The 16,342-nt window shown below is 61.4% G+C and overlaps 2 protein-coding genes across 3 annotated transcripts; one reads left to right on the top strand and one right to left on the bottom strand.

Annotated features, from left to right (window-relative positions):
• The first annotated feature begins 1,585 nt into the window (after positions 1-1,585).
• On the top strand, positions 1,586-4,082 carry PGAM2 (phosphoglycerate mutase 2). Its single transcript, XM_090286949.1, has 3 exons — positions 1,586-2,060; positions 2,170-2,350; positions 3,878-4,082. The coding sequence occupies exons 1-3, from the start codon at positions 1,647-1,649 to the stop codon at positions 4,042-4,044; spliced, it is 762 nt and encodes a 253-aa protein (XP_090143075.1). The 5' UTR covers positions 1,586-1,646; the 3' UTR covers positions 4,045-4,082.
• A 1,214-nt stretch (positions 4,083-5,296) lies between these two features.
• On the bottom strand, positions 5,297-15,815 carry DBNL (drebrin like). 2 transcript variants are annotated; one of them, XM_090286947.1, is made up of 13 exons: positions 15,664-15,815; positions 11,509-11,564; positions 10,218-10,330; positions 9,683-9,757; positions 8,766-8,912; positions 7,892-7,969; positions 7,519-7,655; positions 7,388-7,436; positions 7,005-7,095; positions 6,417-6,512; positions 6,207-6,319; positions 5,877-5,973; positions 5,297-5,473 (listed from the first exon to the last, which is right to left on the bottom strand). In XM_090286947.1, exons 1-13 carry the CDS (start codon positions 15,744-15,746, stop codon positions 5,334-5,336), a joined length of 1,275 nt encoding a protein of 424 aa, XP_090143073.1. In that variant the 5' UTR covers positions 15,747-15,815; the 3' UTR covers positions 5,297-5,333. The 2 variants fall into 2 exon arrangements, with proteins under 2 accessions (XP_090143073.1, XP_090143074.1); XM_090286948.1 differs by having other exon boundaries at positions 5,346-5,473; positions 5,881-5,973.
• Between the last annotated feature and the right edge of the window lie 527 nt (positions 15,816-16,342).

Genomic DNA, 16,342 nt, shown 5'->3' with positions numbered 1-16,342 from the left:
GGGTACCTGTCCACTCATTCAGCTCTCCTTCAGTTGTAGTGATGTTTCAGTTTTCAGAATATAAGTTTTGCATCTTTGATAAATTTATTCCTAATTATTTTATTCTTTTGATGTGAAGTGGAATTTTAAGTTTTATCTTCTGGTTGTTCGTTGAGAATGTGTAGACATACAGTTGAGTTTTGTATAGTGGAACCTTGCTGTACATTTATTAAATCTAATTTTTGGTTGATTCTATATGATTTCCTATATACGAGGCTGTGCTGGGTGGGCAACAGTGCTGGGGGGAGGCATGGCACGGCTTCTAGTACTCAGGCTGAGTCTTGAGGTGGTGGCTGACCCCTTACGGGCCTCCTGGTAGGGTGAGGATGTGGTCACTGGGACAGTGGAGTGGGAGGAGGGCACAGCTGTGACTTGGTTTCCTCACAATCCCTGCCCCAGTGGCCCATGTGCCCCAAAACTAAATGTGGACATCCTGGCCTGGATCCAGGCCCAGGCGGCACCCGGCCCCAGCCTCAGTCTGCCCCCGCGCTCCTGCTAAGCTGCCATGCAGCTACCTCACTGGAAGCCCCTCAGGGGCATGAATCTTGGATTTCTTTGTCTTCCTGAAGATGGTGTCAGCTGGGAGGGGTGAGCTTGGCTTGGGTGAAGGCAGGTAGGGTGGGAGAGAGTGGTAGATGTTAACAAGACCTTACCAATGGGACCCAAGAGCAGCAGAGAGGGGACCCCCTGCTCCCCTCTGGCCCAGGCAGCCAGGCCTCCAGCTCCCTGGTTGTCCTGGAAATACAGCTCTGTGGGGCTCAGCCTCAGCCCCTTGCCCACACTGCCGCCTGGTGCCTTCCTGCAAGGCCACACCTCTTCCCTGGGCAGCAGCCCCCAGCTGCTCCCTCCAAGCCTCGCTGCCACTGTGGGTGGGGCTGGGGCACAAGGCCTGCCACACACAGGGACCTGGGGAGGGGATCAGACTCCTGAAGAAGGCCCCCCAAGTATGTAGCCCCCCACTCTCAGGTGAGCAGAGTAGAGCCACAGGGGAACCACACACTAACTCACATGTACACTGACACATAGGCATGTGCATACAAGCAGGCACAACAATGTGGGCATGCATACGTGCACAGTGTGCATGTGTGCACAGACGCATGTGCACACACACCCCTCGACTCCAGGTGTTTCCTCACTGACATCAGGTTTGTCCCATCTGTGAGTGACTAGGAGAAAGCTGGCAGGACTTCATGCCTGTGTCAGTGTCAGGCCCCCTGGGAGGAGGGGCTGACGGGCTGGAGCCCCAACCTCTGGGCTCCAGAGCCTTTCCCTGGAGAGCCTCTCCGTTTCAGCTAGCACCCACCTCTCAGGCTCATCGAGGCCAGGGCTCCTGCCCTTCACACCCAGCCTTGCCCGGCAGCCTTCCTAGTGCGGGCTCTGGACAAGTGAGGACTGGTGGCTGCGGGACTATTTTAGTCCAGCTCTCGACCCACCCTCCCCGAAAAGCTTTGCTACTGGCCACCTGCCGCCGCCTGTCGGGCCTGGGCCCGGAATGCCATTGGCAGTTGGCCAGGGTGGGGGCTGGGGACGGACTGTTATAAAGCTGGTGACACGGGGCAGGCACCTGTCCTCGTCCAGAGCCTGCCACGGTCCCCACCACCGCAGCCATGTCCACCCACCGCCTCGTGATGGTCCGGCACGGTGAGAGCACCTGGAACCAGGAGAACCGCTTCTGCGGCTGGTTTGATGCTGAGCTGAGCGAGAAGGGGGCCGAGGAGGCCCGGAGGGGGGCCCAGGCCGTCAAGGAAGCCAAGATGGAGTTCGACATCTGCTACACATCGGTGCTGAAGCGAGCCATCCGCACCCTCTGGACCATCCTGGACGGCACAGACCAGATGTGGCTGCCTGTGGTACGCACCTGGCGTCTCAATGAGCGGCACTATGGGGGTCTGACGGGCCTCAACAAGGCGGAGACAGCCGCCAAGCACGGGGAGGAGCAGGTGAAGATCTGGAGGCGTTCCTTCGACATCCCGCCACCCCCCATGGACGAGAAGCACCCCTACTACAGTGCCATCAGCAAGGTGGGCTGCTTGGGGTGCCAGAAAGCAAGCCCAGGGGCATGGGCCTCTGGAAGGGGAGTTGGGGCAGGGGCGGCTGTCTGGGATGTGACCTGCACGTGGATGCCCCCAGGAGCGTCGGTACGCTGGCCTGAAGCCTGGGGAGCTGCCCACCTGTGAGAGCCTCAAGGACACCATTGCCCGGGCCCTGCCCTTCTGGAACGAGGAGATTGCCCCCCAGATCAAGGCAGGCAAGAGAGTGCTCATTGCAGCCCATGGGAACAGCCTGCGGGGCATTGTCAAGCACCTGGAAGGTGAGGCCCACCCCACGTGGGGTGTGGGTGGAGTGGGGGTGGTGACACAGCACTGGAGCCTGGCTAGCTCATTTCAGCAAGTGCCCCTGCCTGGCTGAAGCAGCCTTGCAGACGGCAGTGCCTAGGGTGGATTTTCAAATAATTGAGCTGGGAGTTTTGGGCAAGCCATTTAAGAAATAGCTATGTAGAATTTTGGTTTCATTTCGGTGCATGTACTGGGACACTATGTAGTTTCCTTCTGAAGACTAAGGTGAGACCGCCTGCCACCTCTGACCCAGGGCCCAGGCCCTGCACAGGGGTAAGGCGCTGGGGCTGCCCAGCTTCCTGCATGTGAGCCCTGGCAAGGGATGGGGACACTGGGGGTCGTACCTTGCCCAACTTCACCCAGCCAGGAAAAGGCAGGGCCACCTGGCTCCCAGTACTGCTTTGCTGTGCCCCTGGTCAACTCATGTTACTTGCTGGGCCTCTACCACCCTCTGAGGCAACTCCTGGTACCACTGGCTGCTGGACCTGGGGCCCAGGGCAGAGCCCTGCCCCCTGGTCCCCAGCTCCACCCACTCCAGGCAGAGGTAAGACTACTCATAAGGATGCAGGGTGTGTGGCAGCCTGAGACCTAGCTTGTGACTGGGCTTCTTTTGAAACATCCCGAGGCAGGATATGGGCCTTAAGGATTTTCAGACATCAGGAGAGTCTGCCAGCATCTGAACGGCCTTCCAGCTTGTTGGGATCAGGCAGAGGCCCCAAACCTGCTGGCCCTATAGGTCGATGGGCAGCTGGCAGAACAGACAGGCAGGTCCCTGAGGCCTGGCCGGCCCACCTGTCCTCCCCAGGATGTCAGGCCCACGCAGACACCTCACCGCAGGCACTGAGCCCAGCAGATGGACAGACCACGTTCTGCCTCCCCTTCCTGGGCTCCTGTAGCCCACTGAGAACATGACCGGGGTCCCCCACTGCCCACGGAACTTGCTTCCTTTGTGGCGGGGGATGAGGGTTGGGGGGTGGGGTGTAAATACCAAAGGGTGAGCTATTCCAGGCAGTGGACAGCAGGAGGCTGGTGGGTCAAGTTTCGTCAGAAAACATGGTGCTTTCCTCCTGGCAGAGCCTCCTGTGCACCTTGGCCATGGTGGCCATACTGCTGTCCTTCACCCACCCCACTTCTTAGGAGCAGCCCCTGCTCCTCTGCTCAGGGTGCCCCAGCTTAGCGCTCTCTGGAAACAAAGCGGCTAATATCCTACTTGAACCCAAACAACCTTGGTCTGGCCAGAGTTCACATTGGACCCAGACCAGTGGCGCCGTCCCAGTTCCCAGCAGCCCTTGGTTTGGTGCAGCTATTTCTGTAGCCCGAGGCCTCAGCTCTGCCTTGACCTTCTCCAGGCACAGCTCTTGGCCTGGCTGCTGGGTTGGGAGGGCGGTACCTAGCTGAGCAGCCATGGCTCGTAAAGGTCACGGCGCCTACTGAACACAAGAGCAGCTGCTACCCGGTGGACAGGCCAGGCCGGGCTAAGGCCTGCGGTTCCTCCGATCCAGGGATGTCCGACCAGGCCATCATGGAGCTGAACCTGCCCACGGGGATCCCCATCGTGTACGAGCTGGACCAGGCGCTGAAGCCCACCAAGCCCATGCGCTTCCTGGGCGATGAGGAGACTGTTCGCAAGGCCATGGAGGCCGTGGCTGCCCAGGGCAAGGCCAAGTGAAGAGTGGGTTCTGGCAATAAAGGCACCTCCCCCCACGACCCGAGTCCAGCGTGGCCTGCACACTCCAGAGTGGCTGTACAGGCCCGGAGCCCCAAAGGCCACCCCTGGCTATCAGGTGGCTCGTAACAAGTCCCTATGGTGACCCTAAAGCTAAAGACCCACCTGGTAGCCTCACTTCAGAATCAGGGGGCTGGGGCCTCCTGGGGAGAGTCCCAGTGACTCAGCCGTCCCCACAGTGAGCAAGCAGTGGCCATATTGCTGCTGTTCAGTGAGCTGTCCTCCGCTGTCCCTCCAGGGGTGGCTGCCCTGCCCCCTACCCAGACCAGACCACAGCTGGCCTGAGCTGGGAATACCAGACTCATGGGGTCTCCAAAGCTGGTGGGGAAGGGGGGACCATCATCTTCATGGGAGAGAAATCAGGACAGTGGGGACTGCTTGTAGCTTGGCCTGACCAAGGGACACGCAGGACAGGCCACCTGCCACCTGGGGCCTCCACCCCAGGCTGCTTCCAGCCAGCAGCTCCCAGGGTACATGAGGGAGCGGTTTCTCCCTGACCTCTACTGGGTGGCAGGCTCTGCACTGTACCCACATGTGTGTATACACACACACACACACACACACACATATGCTGTCCTGTGTGGGCACAGGCCCCTAACAGAGAGCAAGATGGGCCCTCAGCCCCTCTCAGAAAACTAAGCACAGGAGGCTCACTTCACTCACATCTGAATCTTTATGCCTCTTCCAGGTGGCTGTGGCCAGCGAGGCTGGAGGTGCGCACCAGACACCGGGAAGGGGCTTGTCTCCCACGAGGGCGGTCAGGCTCCAATAGGGTGTGTCAGAGCCAGGGCCTGGGTGGGGCAATTCTGACCCCAAGAGCAGAGTGGTGGGCTGGGACCAGGGGAAGACAGCAGTCATCCCACAGGGCCAGCAGGCAAGAGTGCTTCCACACACTCAGATAGGGGGCTGGGTCGTCCATGTCCCACCACCCACAGCCGAAGCAGAGACAGAGGAGCCGGAGCACCGAGCAGGACCTGGAAAGACCAGCTCCTGCAGCGCAAGCTGCTGTAACCTGACTCTGCTCATAAGCCGCCAAGTCCACAGGCCCCTGATCCAAGAGTGGCTGCAGCTGTGAGGAACAGGACAGAGGCAGATGCCCTGCCTGCTGGGGCTGCTGGAAGCGTGTGTGGGGATCCCCAGGTTATTGCTGCTTCTGAGGCCCATTCCTGGTAGAGCGCCGTGTGCAGCTGTCATCAGCCATGAGGGCCCGTGGGGGTGGGGGAGGCAGGCCCTCACTCAATGAGCTCCACGTAATTGGCAGGAAACATGCCAAAGTGGCCGTCGGGCCCGTAGCCACGCCACCAGCCTTCATCGATCACCTCGATGCCCGTGATGAGGTTCTCAGGGTCAAAGGAGATCTCGGTCTCATCAGCTGTAAGGAGGGTGAGTCCAGGTGCTGCACTGGGGCTTGGGGGTCCTGGCACCAGCCCAGCCTGTCCCCTGACACACCTTCCCACAGGGTCTGGCTCTAGGCTTGCGCTCCAGCAGAAGCCTGGAGACAGCACTTCCCTCTGCCTATCATCCTGCTCCCCGAGGCCACCACCCAGAGCCCTCTCTGTGGTCACACCTTCAGGCTCTACAACTAGGCTGGTAACAGGGAGTCATGCTGTGGACAGCAGGGGGCTGCCCGGAGCCCGCAGAGAGGCCTGACTGTGCAGAGTGTCCAGCCCGCTCTTCTCTCACCCTCCTGTCTTCTGACACCCCCAGGGCTGTCCCCTGCGAGGAGCTGAGAACCGGCTCCTATCCTGGGCCCTGTGGTGTGGGGGGCATGTTACCTGCCTGGTAGTCGTACAGGGCCCGGGCACACAGGCCCTTCCCGCTCAGCCCCGGGTAGTGGTCCACGTGCACAGGGCCCGAGTCCTGCTGCTGCACCTGCCATGGACAGGAGAGAAGTCTGGGGTCCTGGTTACCCTGACCTTGCCCACAGCCAGGGCTCACGTCAGGCATGGCAAGGGGGATGGGGATCCCCATGGTGCTCCCACCCAGAATAAAAGCAGCTCCAAACTTAAGCCAAACAACCCGCAGGCAGTGCGCCTTGCAGGGGGCCCAGGAGGCTGTGTTAGGGCATAGGCCCTGTGGCCCCGCAGCTTCTGCAGGGAACCCACCGTTGGGGGCTCCTCATAGAGGGTGTCTTGCTCTGGGGGCTCCTCATACTCAACCTCCTCTTCTGCCTGTGCCGGACAGGCAGGGGTGCTGAGAACCGGCTCCTCACGGAGACCTGCGCAGGAGGATGCAGTCGGCTCTGGCCCTGGGGATAGGGAGAGGACACCCCTGCTGCCTCCACCCCTGGCTCCCACAGGACAGCCGAGCCTTGCCTGCCCTGGGCCTTGATGCAGCCTGAGTCGACTCCCTGCTGAGGGGGCTCTCTGGCTGCGTGAGCTGCTGCTGCAGGAAGGGGCTCCTCAGTTTCCCTGCAAAACGACAGTAAACAGGACATCACAGCAGAGGCGAAGACCATGCAACCCCTGCCTTGTCTGTCCAGAGGGTGGACCTATCTCAGGACAGTGGCTGTACACAGAGAGTGGGTGGGGACACCACACACACAGGTATGCTCCCAGCAGCCCCTCAGCATCACATGCAGTGTGGGAGAGATGGCCGGCAGGACTAGTCCTATGTCCTTTGGGGCCAGAGAGGTGACTGATAGAGGCCTCTGGGACCCAGCCGACAGCCCAAAGTGTGAGCTGGACCAGGGGTTTACAGGGCCAGGGCTGGAGGGTCTCCAGTCCTTTCCCACCAGGTCTCTGAAGGACAAGATCAGGGACAGGAAGGGGATAGCTGGGTCCCCTCCCAAAGCTGTCCTCAGGAGTACAGGCTCTCCTGACTCACTTGTCCCTGTCACCTTTGATAGACACGTTTGTCACTTGCCCTTGTGGCTCTCAATGGGGCAAAGCGGGACGTCTCACCTGGCTGGGGGCTAGAGACAGATGTTGTGGACATGGCTCTCTCCTTCTGCTTGAAAATCTCCCAGGGGTGAGCTGACTGCTGACCAGGCTCCTGGGGACATGCACGGAACCCACGTGAGTGGGAACCCAGAAGCCTGGTGGCTGGCCTAGCACCACAGCAGTGGGGCTCACAGGCCCCCCAGGACTGAGCTGAGGGCCACACCAGGAGCTTTTGCCCTTTGTGTCCCCTCCACTGCCACCTCTGATGCACACATGTGCGCCCCAGGTTCCCACCCACCCTGCCTGGCTGCAGGATCCCTAGTCACTGCCTCAGGACACAGCAGTTTGCCTGGGCGCCTCCACACCATGCGGGACAGGCCCTCTGGGCAGCACCCAAGTCTCACCTGCTCTTCTCTGCTTCTGGAAACCACTTCCTGCTGCTCACATTTCCTGCTGGGAGGACACAGGACAGGGCTGAGCCCCTGCCTGGGGACCCTGACCCCCCAGGGCAGCCCCACCTCCCCGCCGGCCACACCTCTGGCCTTGCTCCTGGTAGCGCTGCTCCCGGCGGGCAGCCTCCCGCAGCTCCCGCTCCCGGAGCTCTTGCTCCAGCTGCTGCCGCTCCTGCTCCACCCGCCGCTTCTCTGCAGCCCGCCGCTCCTCCTCCTCCTCCTGCAAGAAGCACGCTCAGCCCCCACCCAGCGCAGCGGGGGCCCCAGAGTGACCCCCTAGCCTCCGCATTAACCCTCTAACCCCGGGGCCCGTCTGGGCACGGGCAGTGGCGAGAACGTGGCTCTAGAAGCTTGTGAGAAAACGGAGGCAGAGCAAGTGAAACGTTCATTCCACGCCCGGTGCACGCCAGACGCGCCACAAACGCCCACAGCCGTCGTCACGCCGGCAGCACTCACCTCCGCTTTGGCCCAGAAGCTATCTTTACCAACCCTCTTGATCTCAGACACGGCATTGGTCTTCTGGTACACAGAGCCCTGCAGGGACAGGGGACTCAGCGCAGGGCCATCAGCAGGAGTGCACGGGCCAGGCAGAACTGTCAGGGCAGCAGCTGGCAGGTTCAGTGTCCCCAGCCCAATGACCTGACAGAGGCTGGCAGCAAGGCAGCCCGAAAGGCCCTGGACACCGCTGAGCAGGGATGCACAGCCACACAGCACAGGTGGCTCTGGCTGCACCAGGCCCTGGGGGGTGAAGCCAGGGCAGGTCTGATGCCAACCTCTGGCCAGGAGCCATTCCTACAAGGCTGGCCCACCGGCTGCACAGCTGACCACCACGGCAGTGCCCACCATATCCCCATGGACCCTTGTTTTGTGTCAGGGGACTCAGCTCCCCGCCCAGCCCCCAGGGCCACAGGCCCGTATCTGCCCCCGCTTTGGAGGGGCCTGCCCTGTCTGCCACTTGAAGTTCCTCTAAGGCGGCCACCGCCCAGGGTCACATAGGACATGCTGGTGCCGTGGCCTTGAGGGTCGCTGCACTGTCTCTGCAGGGAGCCTCAGACCACACACAGCCAGCACCACAGGCTCTAGAACAGCCCATCGAACCAAAGGTCCAGGTCGAGGGCTGCTCCTCGTGCCGACAGCACCTGCCTCACTGGGGGCAGCTCTGGCGCCTGTCAGAAGTGGGTCTCCATCTGTACCCCAATCCAGCTCAGGGGCTTGAAGCCAGGCAGAGAGCAGCCAGCCCACGAGGGAGCACGTGCTGAGGGTGGGCACAGCCGGTCTGGACCCTGGGAAGTGCCCACGGCCCACCGCCCCTGGGCCCAGCAGCACTCACCACTGGGGCCTGAGGGCCCGTGTCCTGGAAGCGGCCGCTCTCTCTGTGGAAGGTGTAGTTGGCACCTGAGGCCCTGGCCACCTTCTGCATGATGCACTCAGGTTCCACGTCCTCCTCAGCCCTTGCGTTGATGGTCACGTGGGCCCCCTGCAGCGAGAGCAGCGTGTCAAGAACGGTGCTGTGACTCCAGGAGGGGACAGGCCGCATGCCTATCTGCAGAGGCTCAGGAGGCCCCACTGGGAACTGGGCAAACGCTCGTGCCTGTGCCAGCTCACGCGTGGGGCCCTTGCAGCCTGTGGCATGTTCTGGGACTCTGCCCTTCACCAGGCGGCTCAGGCCCCATGGGGTGTCTTTCTAATCAAGGACAACTAAGCTTGACAGACACCTGGGAACAAAAGTGTGTTCCACAGTGAGCCACTGAGTGAGGCCCCTGACCGCACTCACTGTCTCTCATCACCCAGTCATCCCAGGACCCTCTCTTTAGCTCCTTAGATGGATAAACTAAGGCACATCTGAAAAAGTGCCGGCAGAACTGGAAATTGAAGCTGAGTCTCCTTGACAGCAACCAAGGAAGTGAAGTCACCTCACACGTGAAGACAAATCCCTTGGAAACCACACGGGGTTCCCTTTGTGACTGACGTGCAGAAATACAGAAGCACCATGTCAGCAGGACCTGCTGTAGGGGGCCCGGCAACCCTTGCCTCCTGCAAACCCCAAAGACACTGCTGAGAGTGCCACGTGCAGGCGGCCAGCCCTGCCCAGGACCGGCTCCAGCGGGGCCCCCCTCACCCCCGCAAGGCCACACCAAGGCCCCTCTGCACACGGGCCTCAGTCACACCCGGGGGCACACCTCCGACTGGCTGCGGGCCCCTCTCACTCACCCCGGGCACCTGGGCCTAAGGAACCGTGGGCCTCACCTTCAGGAAGCTGGCCATGGAGCTGACGTGGTTGGCGCACACGCCCTTCCGCGCATCGTTCACGCCCTCACCCGTCTGCAACACAACACACCCCGCGTGACTCGCCCATTCCTCAAAGCCATTGCCCTTCCGGGGACTCGGCAGCTTCCCTGTGTCCCCAGAAGGAGGAAACACCCACCACAAAGCCCAGGACAGGTGGCCCTACCTGTAAGTCAGGGAGGCTGTGGGGGCACCTGAGAATCCCCTCGTCCCCACCCCTGCCCTGCCCTGCCCTGCCAGAGCCTCTCGGCTTCCGCCCAGCCTTCTGCTCCCTCAGGATGACCTCCCTAAGGGGACGAGGACATGGGTGTCCAGAGGTTGTTGGTCCTGCACTTAGCAGGAGGAACTCTGGGCTCGGAGGGTGAGTTCTGAGCTGCCAAGGCCCCAGACACCTTCAGGAGTTAACCCACCAGTTATGAGCTGCCCTCCCTCTCTCAGGCAGAGGAGGACCCGGTCCCACCCGGACGAGCCCCTGGGGCCCTCGAGGTGCACATACCCAGTTGATGAGGACAAACTTGGGCAGGCCGGAGTTGGGGTCCTTCACCCTGCAGAACGCGTACATCACCTTCCCGCTGTTGAGCTCCTCCACCACCTCCTCCAGGCCCCCCTCTGCAGCAGTCACAGGAGGGTCAGAGGCGCCAGGCACCCTTGCCACCTGGCACCTCACCTACCAGGAGAGGGAGCCCCAGGGGCCGCCTGTATCCAAAGGAGGCCCTTGGCCAGCCCCACCCGCAGTGGGGAGCTGACGGGACGCAGGGCCTGCACTCCCAACAAGCGACGCCGGTGGCTTTTTATCACAAAAGTCTAAACACCAGTTTTGTAAAATGAAAATGTCATTTCTGCTACAAATCAGGCACCAGGCTCTGAAAAGGAGGACCTCTCTACAACATTTCCATGGCCGGGACCCCACAAAGGGCCCCGCCCACTTGTCTGCTCAGAGTGCAGGGCCACCAGGAGTCACGAGCAGATGGGAATGTCCCTCACAGGCTCAGCTGCCACTCTCAGAGGGATGGGGCACAGGAGGGGCTGCCGGCCAGTGTCTCCTGACCCTGCACGCACTAGGGTCTGCTGCTCTATCAGCTTTCCAAAACTCCCCTGCCTGTGGGGGAACGCAGCTGCTGAGCTCTCCAACGGAGCCTACGAGCCCCCCGCAGAGGTGGTCCCTTCTAGAAAGAGGACCATCAGGGAAGGCGCTTGGGGCTGGGGGCGCCCCCTACCAACAAGCTGCCAGGACAGGACCGTGCACGTGGCAAGCAGTCGCTGGGTGACAGAGCTGGCCTTGAGCACAGGGAGCTAGGATACCATCCGGGTGCTGCAGCTTGCACCCCACCATCTGTGGCCGGCTAGCGGCTTGTGCTCCCTGCAGAGACCTCCAATCGCCCTGTATTCAAGCAGCTCCCAGGTCACCTGTCCCGGCTAACCATGTGGCCAGCAGTGCAGTGTGGTGCGGGGGCAGAAGGGCAAGTCTGTCTTCCTCCTTCTCCCCCAGCTCAGTGGGTGGGGAGCAGCCGGGTCTCAGCTCTCCCAGCAACAACACCAAGCAGCACTGCCCAGAGCCTCAGGCCAAGAGCACCGAGGATTGACTTTCCCTTGGAAACACCTAAAATCCCCCTTTCTGCCTGGTCCGCGACCCGAAAATTCCTCATCGCTGATGCTGACCTGAGTCCCCTTCCTCCGCCTGTAACAGCTGAACTGCCACTTGAACTGGAGCCCCGACAGTCACTCTGTCCCTCAAGTACCTCGCTCCCTCCCAGATCCCAGGTGACTCCGCAGGTGGCCGTACTCACCCCCAGTGCCAGCCACACGGATGTCATTGCTGTTGCCCTCGTAGGTGAAGAGAGCCCTGAAACAAGACAGAGCTGTGTCACCGGTGCAGGGGTGCCGTCCACCCTCCCCCCAGGGAGCCCTCGCAGCAGTCACACTGGGGGCTGGCATGGCCCCACTGTGACCCTGGGCCTGCCAGACCATGGCCTTCTCAGCTCTGAAGCGGAAATGACCTGGCCTTACTGACCACAGGGGCTTGTGAGCAGCAAACCTCCTAAGAAGACGGTGGGGTGGGGGGCACACATCTACTTAGAGGAAAACTGAGCTGTAATGTTTTAGGGCAACATTTTACACATTCATGTCTGAAACACCCGCCTGGCCACCAGGTGCATGAATTTGAAAAGACAGACACCTGCATTTCCTGAACCTGAAGCACGCCAAGGGGAAGGAGGAAGGAGGAGCTCGAGCCAGGTGCCTGGGGCCTGCAGCTGGCAGAGCAGGTCTGTCTGGGCTGGGACTCTCAGGAACACAAACCTTCCCAGGCTCGGCGCCAGAAACCACTGGGCCCGCGACCCAAACTGACGTCAGGCCCTCAGGGCTGGGCTCCTTGCAGGGCAAGATCTAGACCAACCAGAGCCTCACCTCTCCGGAGGTGGCCCTGGCCCACACCTCTCTTCCTTTGAGACTAATTATTCATAACAACTCTGGAAGAGATTTGGGGTTAAAAACTAGTGCCCCAGAGGTGTTTAGGAAATAGAGTAAATTTTCTTTAATGTGGGCAGAGCTAGGGAAGGCTCCTGAAGCTGAACAAGGGTAACTTTGGAGCACAGGCCTGAGCTGCCCAGCTCCGGCCTCTAGGGTCAACAGTCTGACAGGAATCTAATCAGCTTCCGCTTGGCTTCCCAGTGGCCTCGCTAACGCCACTGGGCAGAGCTGCCTCTGCCCTAGAAAGCTGGAAGAAACAAGATCTGACCCTGGCCCAGGGGACCTGGTCAACAGGGAGGACAGGCTGCCAGGGAAGAACATGCTTCCCAGACAGGAGAGACAACATGGAAGGCGAGAAATGGAAAAAGAAGACCTGGGAGGCAGTGGACCTTCAGAACATTCTGGAAGAGGTGGCTTCCCAGCAGTGCAGCCATCAGCACTGACGCTGCAGGAGCTCAGCCCCAGGCGGCGCTGGCCGTCAAAGGGAACCCTGGCCTTGCCTGTCTCCTCCCACTCTGCTGGTCGGAGTCACGGCCACCCTTCTGCTGCAGGACAGAAGCCTGTTCCTCCTGAAGGCCACAGAAGACAGGGACATGGGAGCAGCAGCGGGGATGAGACAGCTGCTCAGCCCAGCTCTCCAAGAAGGGATCCAGGCCCCCGGCTGGGTGGCTCAGTTGGTTGGAGCGTCGTCCCCATATACCATGCTTGCGGGTTAGTTCCCAGTCGATGTTTGTTTCTCTCTCTCTCCCGCCCCCTAAAACCAATAAGCATTGCCCTTGGGAGAGAATAAAAAAAAAAAGAATGAGCCAATGAATACATAAATAAGTGGAACAAGAAACTGATGCTTCTCTCTTTCCCTAAGGAAACAAAAAGAAAAAGAAAACAAAGAAGGGATCTAGCAGCTACTAAGAGCCAAACTCCATGCCAGCCACCCTCTCCCTGACCTCTTCCCACCCCACACCGTGGGCCATTCCTGGGTGCACCCAGTCCAGAGGCTCCTTCCCCCATTCCTTCAAGTCCCAGCTGTCTTTCAAATCAATATGTAAAAAATGGTGCTCTGGCCGGGGCAGACTCAGCGCCTAACACTCCTGTTGTCCCTCCCGAACACACGTGCGAGGAACATGCTGCTTGCTGGCAACGGGCATGCAGCTGCAAGCAAGTCTTGCCGACGGGACACAGAAAGGACGCGCACTCCACATGGGTGAGGGGCTGCAGGAGCTGGACCCGGGCTGTGATCTAGGGAAGGAGGACCAGGGAGAGCCAAGAGATAGACCCAGGATGCAGAGCTGATGTGGCTGCACCCCACCCAAGGCTGCCCACGCCGGAGACCACCTCTTCTGCTTTGATACCACCGTTCCTGTCCCCCTCAGTGCACCCTGCATCTGAGCACCTGCTGCACACCACTGCCCTGCACCAGGGACAGAGACGGGGCCCACCCCACCCCTCCTGGAAAAGAACGAGAGGTGACACAGAACCAACCGGGGGTCTGCAGAGGAAAAGGTGACCGCGGCCAGGGAGCGAGGCAGTGAGGAAGGCCCCTGCAAGACAGCCACCTCCGAGCCGAGACCTGAGCTTTGGAGAGGCCCCTGGCTCCGGGCAGAGGCAGCGGCCAGACCAAAGGCTCCGAGGAGGAACCAGCTTTCAAGTTGGAGGAACAGTGTGGCAACAGGGGGTGGGGGTGGGGCCGCAGGAGTGGAGGTCAGGTGCTAGCTGTCAGGGCCTGTCAGCCAGACAAGGAGTCTGGCCTTTACTTAAAGAGCAAGCGGAAGTCACTGCAGTTACAAGCAGGGAAGTGACATTAATGAGTGCGGCCTGCCACGCAGCATTCGCTGACAACGCGGGCAGAGGCCAGGGGTTCATGCTGCCGACTGGCACAGCCCGCACTGCCGCTGGAGCCTGGGCTGGGAGGCTGGTGAGATGGGTGCGCTGTCTGGGTGGGAGGAGAGGCGGCTTGTTACCCTCAGGAGGGCAGAGAGGAGGTGGGGTGGTAACAGGCAGCTCTGGTAAGAAGCCCAAGTTAAGGCCAAAACATGAGAGGCCTGAACTACATCATCCCCAAACCAGGGACAGTCCCTGAGAAGACTGAGGATAAAGAGAGCCCTGGAAGGAAGGCCCATTAGGTTGCCCAGGCATCTTCCAGGTCAAGTCAGGAAGGGCTGCCCTAAAGCACATAATGGAGCAAAACCCCAACTTGGAATGACTGCAGAGGGGCAGCGATGCTTCCGGGTTCCAGTCCTGGGGCCTCGTGTGGATGGGGAAACGGGGACGCTGTGTGTGGACATGCTCTCAACAAGGTCTGGAATATCAGCAGAGGTGGCAGGAGGGCTGGGGGACCAGACGTCTAGAAAGTCTCCTTAGAGAAACAGGGCCTTGCACTGTGGGTAAACTTCCTGAAGGACTGAGTATAAAGAAGAGAAGGGGGGAAATCTCTGCTAGTTACCAGACACCTTTCCCTAGTTAGAAGAGATGCTTTCCAGCAGAGGCGGCTTGGCCTGGCTCTCTTGCAGAATGGGGCCCCGGCAGGACAGGATCATGCGGACCAGGCGTTGCTGTCGGAAGCCGTGAGGTCTGGGGTGAAGGAAGGGAAAGGCCTGACACCCTCAGTGTTGTGATACACGGGACGAAAGCCAGTTTGCTGGGCACCAGGGAAAACAGAGATGAGAAAGCAGCAGCGCCTGACGAGTGGAGCCCAATCCCAAGAGCACGGCTCTGCCCCGCAAAGCTGGTCATCTTGGTCGCCATACTCAGCATTTCTTATAACCGGGAGTGCTGGAAAGCAGCGAAAACAACTCAAGCAAGCAGCAGGCGACAGAGACTTCCACGCCCAGCCACCAGCGCCTGCAGGGCAGCGCTGACCCTGAGCGCGCTGCTCGGGGCCAGGCCAGAGCCCTCGGGGCCAGGACCGCGAAGCCCCATCATCCTCCCGCGGAGCCCGAACCACCGCCGCCCAGCACAGGGCGCGCCCGGAGGTGGGTAGAAGGCAGGGGCCGGCGTCCTGAGGCCTTACCTCCCCGCGGCTCCCGCACGGGAAGGGGTACCCTTGGGTTCAGGGAGGTGCTGAAGCCCCCCCCACACACACGTACACAGAGCCTCCCGGTCTGACGCCTCGCGCAGGGCTCCCGCGCCCACCCGGGCCGCAGGCCGCCCTCAGAGGCCCATCCCGGGACGCGGCGTTTGCAACAAGCTGGGTGGGGCTTCCGCTTTCTCAGGGAGGCCGAGAGGTCCCGCGCAGGAAAGCAGAACCTGGCGCAGCCACCGGTGCAGCCGGGCACGGAGTCCAGCACTCACGCCCTCGGACCGAGGGATGGAGCGGGCCTGGAGGCTCACGCGCCGCAAGGCGAGCGGTGACCGGGCGGGGACAGCACCCCCCGGAGCGCCGCGCAGGTGTGGAGCGCGCAGGTGAGTCCCGGCCCGCCCGCGGCCCCGCGGTTCGCGCCCCCCGGCTCCCCGGCCCGGCCCGCCTGGGCGCCCACCAGTCGGTTGGGGACTTCTCGGCGACCACGCGCAGGTAGGCCTCCTGCAGCGCCGGCCCGTTCCGGCTCAGATTCACAGCCATTGCCCGGCCTGGTCACCGCACTGCTGCTGCTGTCGCCGCCGCCGCTTCCGGACCCGACCCGCCCCTGTCCCCGCCCGACGGAAGCGGAAGCGGGTGGGCGGGACACAGCGGGAGCGGGAGACACTCCGTGGGGACCCGGCCGGGGGCCTCTTAGCTGCTGCTGCTGCCGCTCGGGGTGCTTGCGCGCCCTCTTCCAACCTCGGTCACAGTTCCCGCTCCTGCTGCGGAATCAGGGGTCCCGACAGTCTCCCGCGCGTGGACGCGAGTCAGTGGGGACGCCGAGAAAGGGAAGGCTGCGCCACGGTCACACCGCCACCGGCGAACTCAGCCCGGCTCTGCCCTGGGCCTCCCGGCCTGCTGCCCCGGAATTCGGCCTGGACCGAGGAGACGGCCATTCAGACCAAAGCAGTCCGTGCGGAAGGGTCGCTCTATTCAGAGGCTTCGTCAGCAGAAGCGTCAATGATCCGGAACATCGTTTTCTCAAAACCAGCAGGACTACGTCTGTTCCAGCCCCGCGTGGCCCCATCACCACGGAGTTCAGAGAAATGGAATCGTGGCTTCTGCCTTCAACAGAAACTTGTTTCCGCCGCATGGTA

Source organism: Furipterus horrens, unplaced genomic scaffold (assembly GCF_987537825.1).
Source record: "Furipterus horrens unplaced genomic scaffold, mFurHor1.1.pri manual_scaffold_9, whole genome shotgun sequence".
Taxonomy (NCBI): domain Eukaryota; kingdom Metazoa; phylum Chordata; class Mammalia; order Chiroptera; family Furipteridae; genus Furipterus; species Furipterus horrens.
This window is presented reverse-complemented; position numbering and strand designations above follow the sequence as displayed.

Excerpts from the sequence above, each read along its gene's own strand:
- PGAM2 (XM_090286949.1), top strand. The coding sequence starts at position 1,647 with ATGTCCACCCACCGCCTCGTGATGGTCCGGCACGGTGAGAGCACCTGG. Across the intron at positions 2,061-2,169 it reads ACTACAGTGCCATCAGCAAG|GAGCGTCGGTACGCTGGCCT; the intron begins GTGGGCTGCTTG and ends GGATGCCCCCAG. Across the intron at positions 2,351-3,877 it reads CATTGTCAAGCACCTGGAAG|GGATGTCCGACCAGGCCATC; the intron begins GTGAGGCCCACC and ends CCTCCGATCCAG.
- DBNL (XM_090286947.1), bottom strand. The coding sequence starts at position 15,746 with ATGGCTGTGAATCTGAGCCGGAACGGGCCGGCGCTGCAGGAGGCCTAC. Across the intron at positions 8,913-9,682 it reads CCATGGCCAGCTTCCTGAAG|GGGGCCCACGTGACCATCAA; the intron begins GTGAGGCCCACG and ends CTCTCGCTGCAG. Across the intron at positions 5,474-5,876 it reads CCTGTACGACTACCAGGCAG|CTGATGAGACCGAGATCTCC; the intron begins GTAACATGCCCC and ends CCCTCCTTACAG.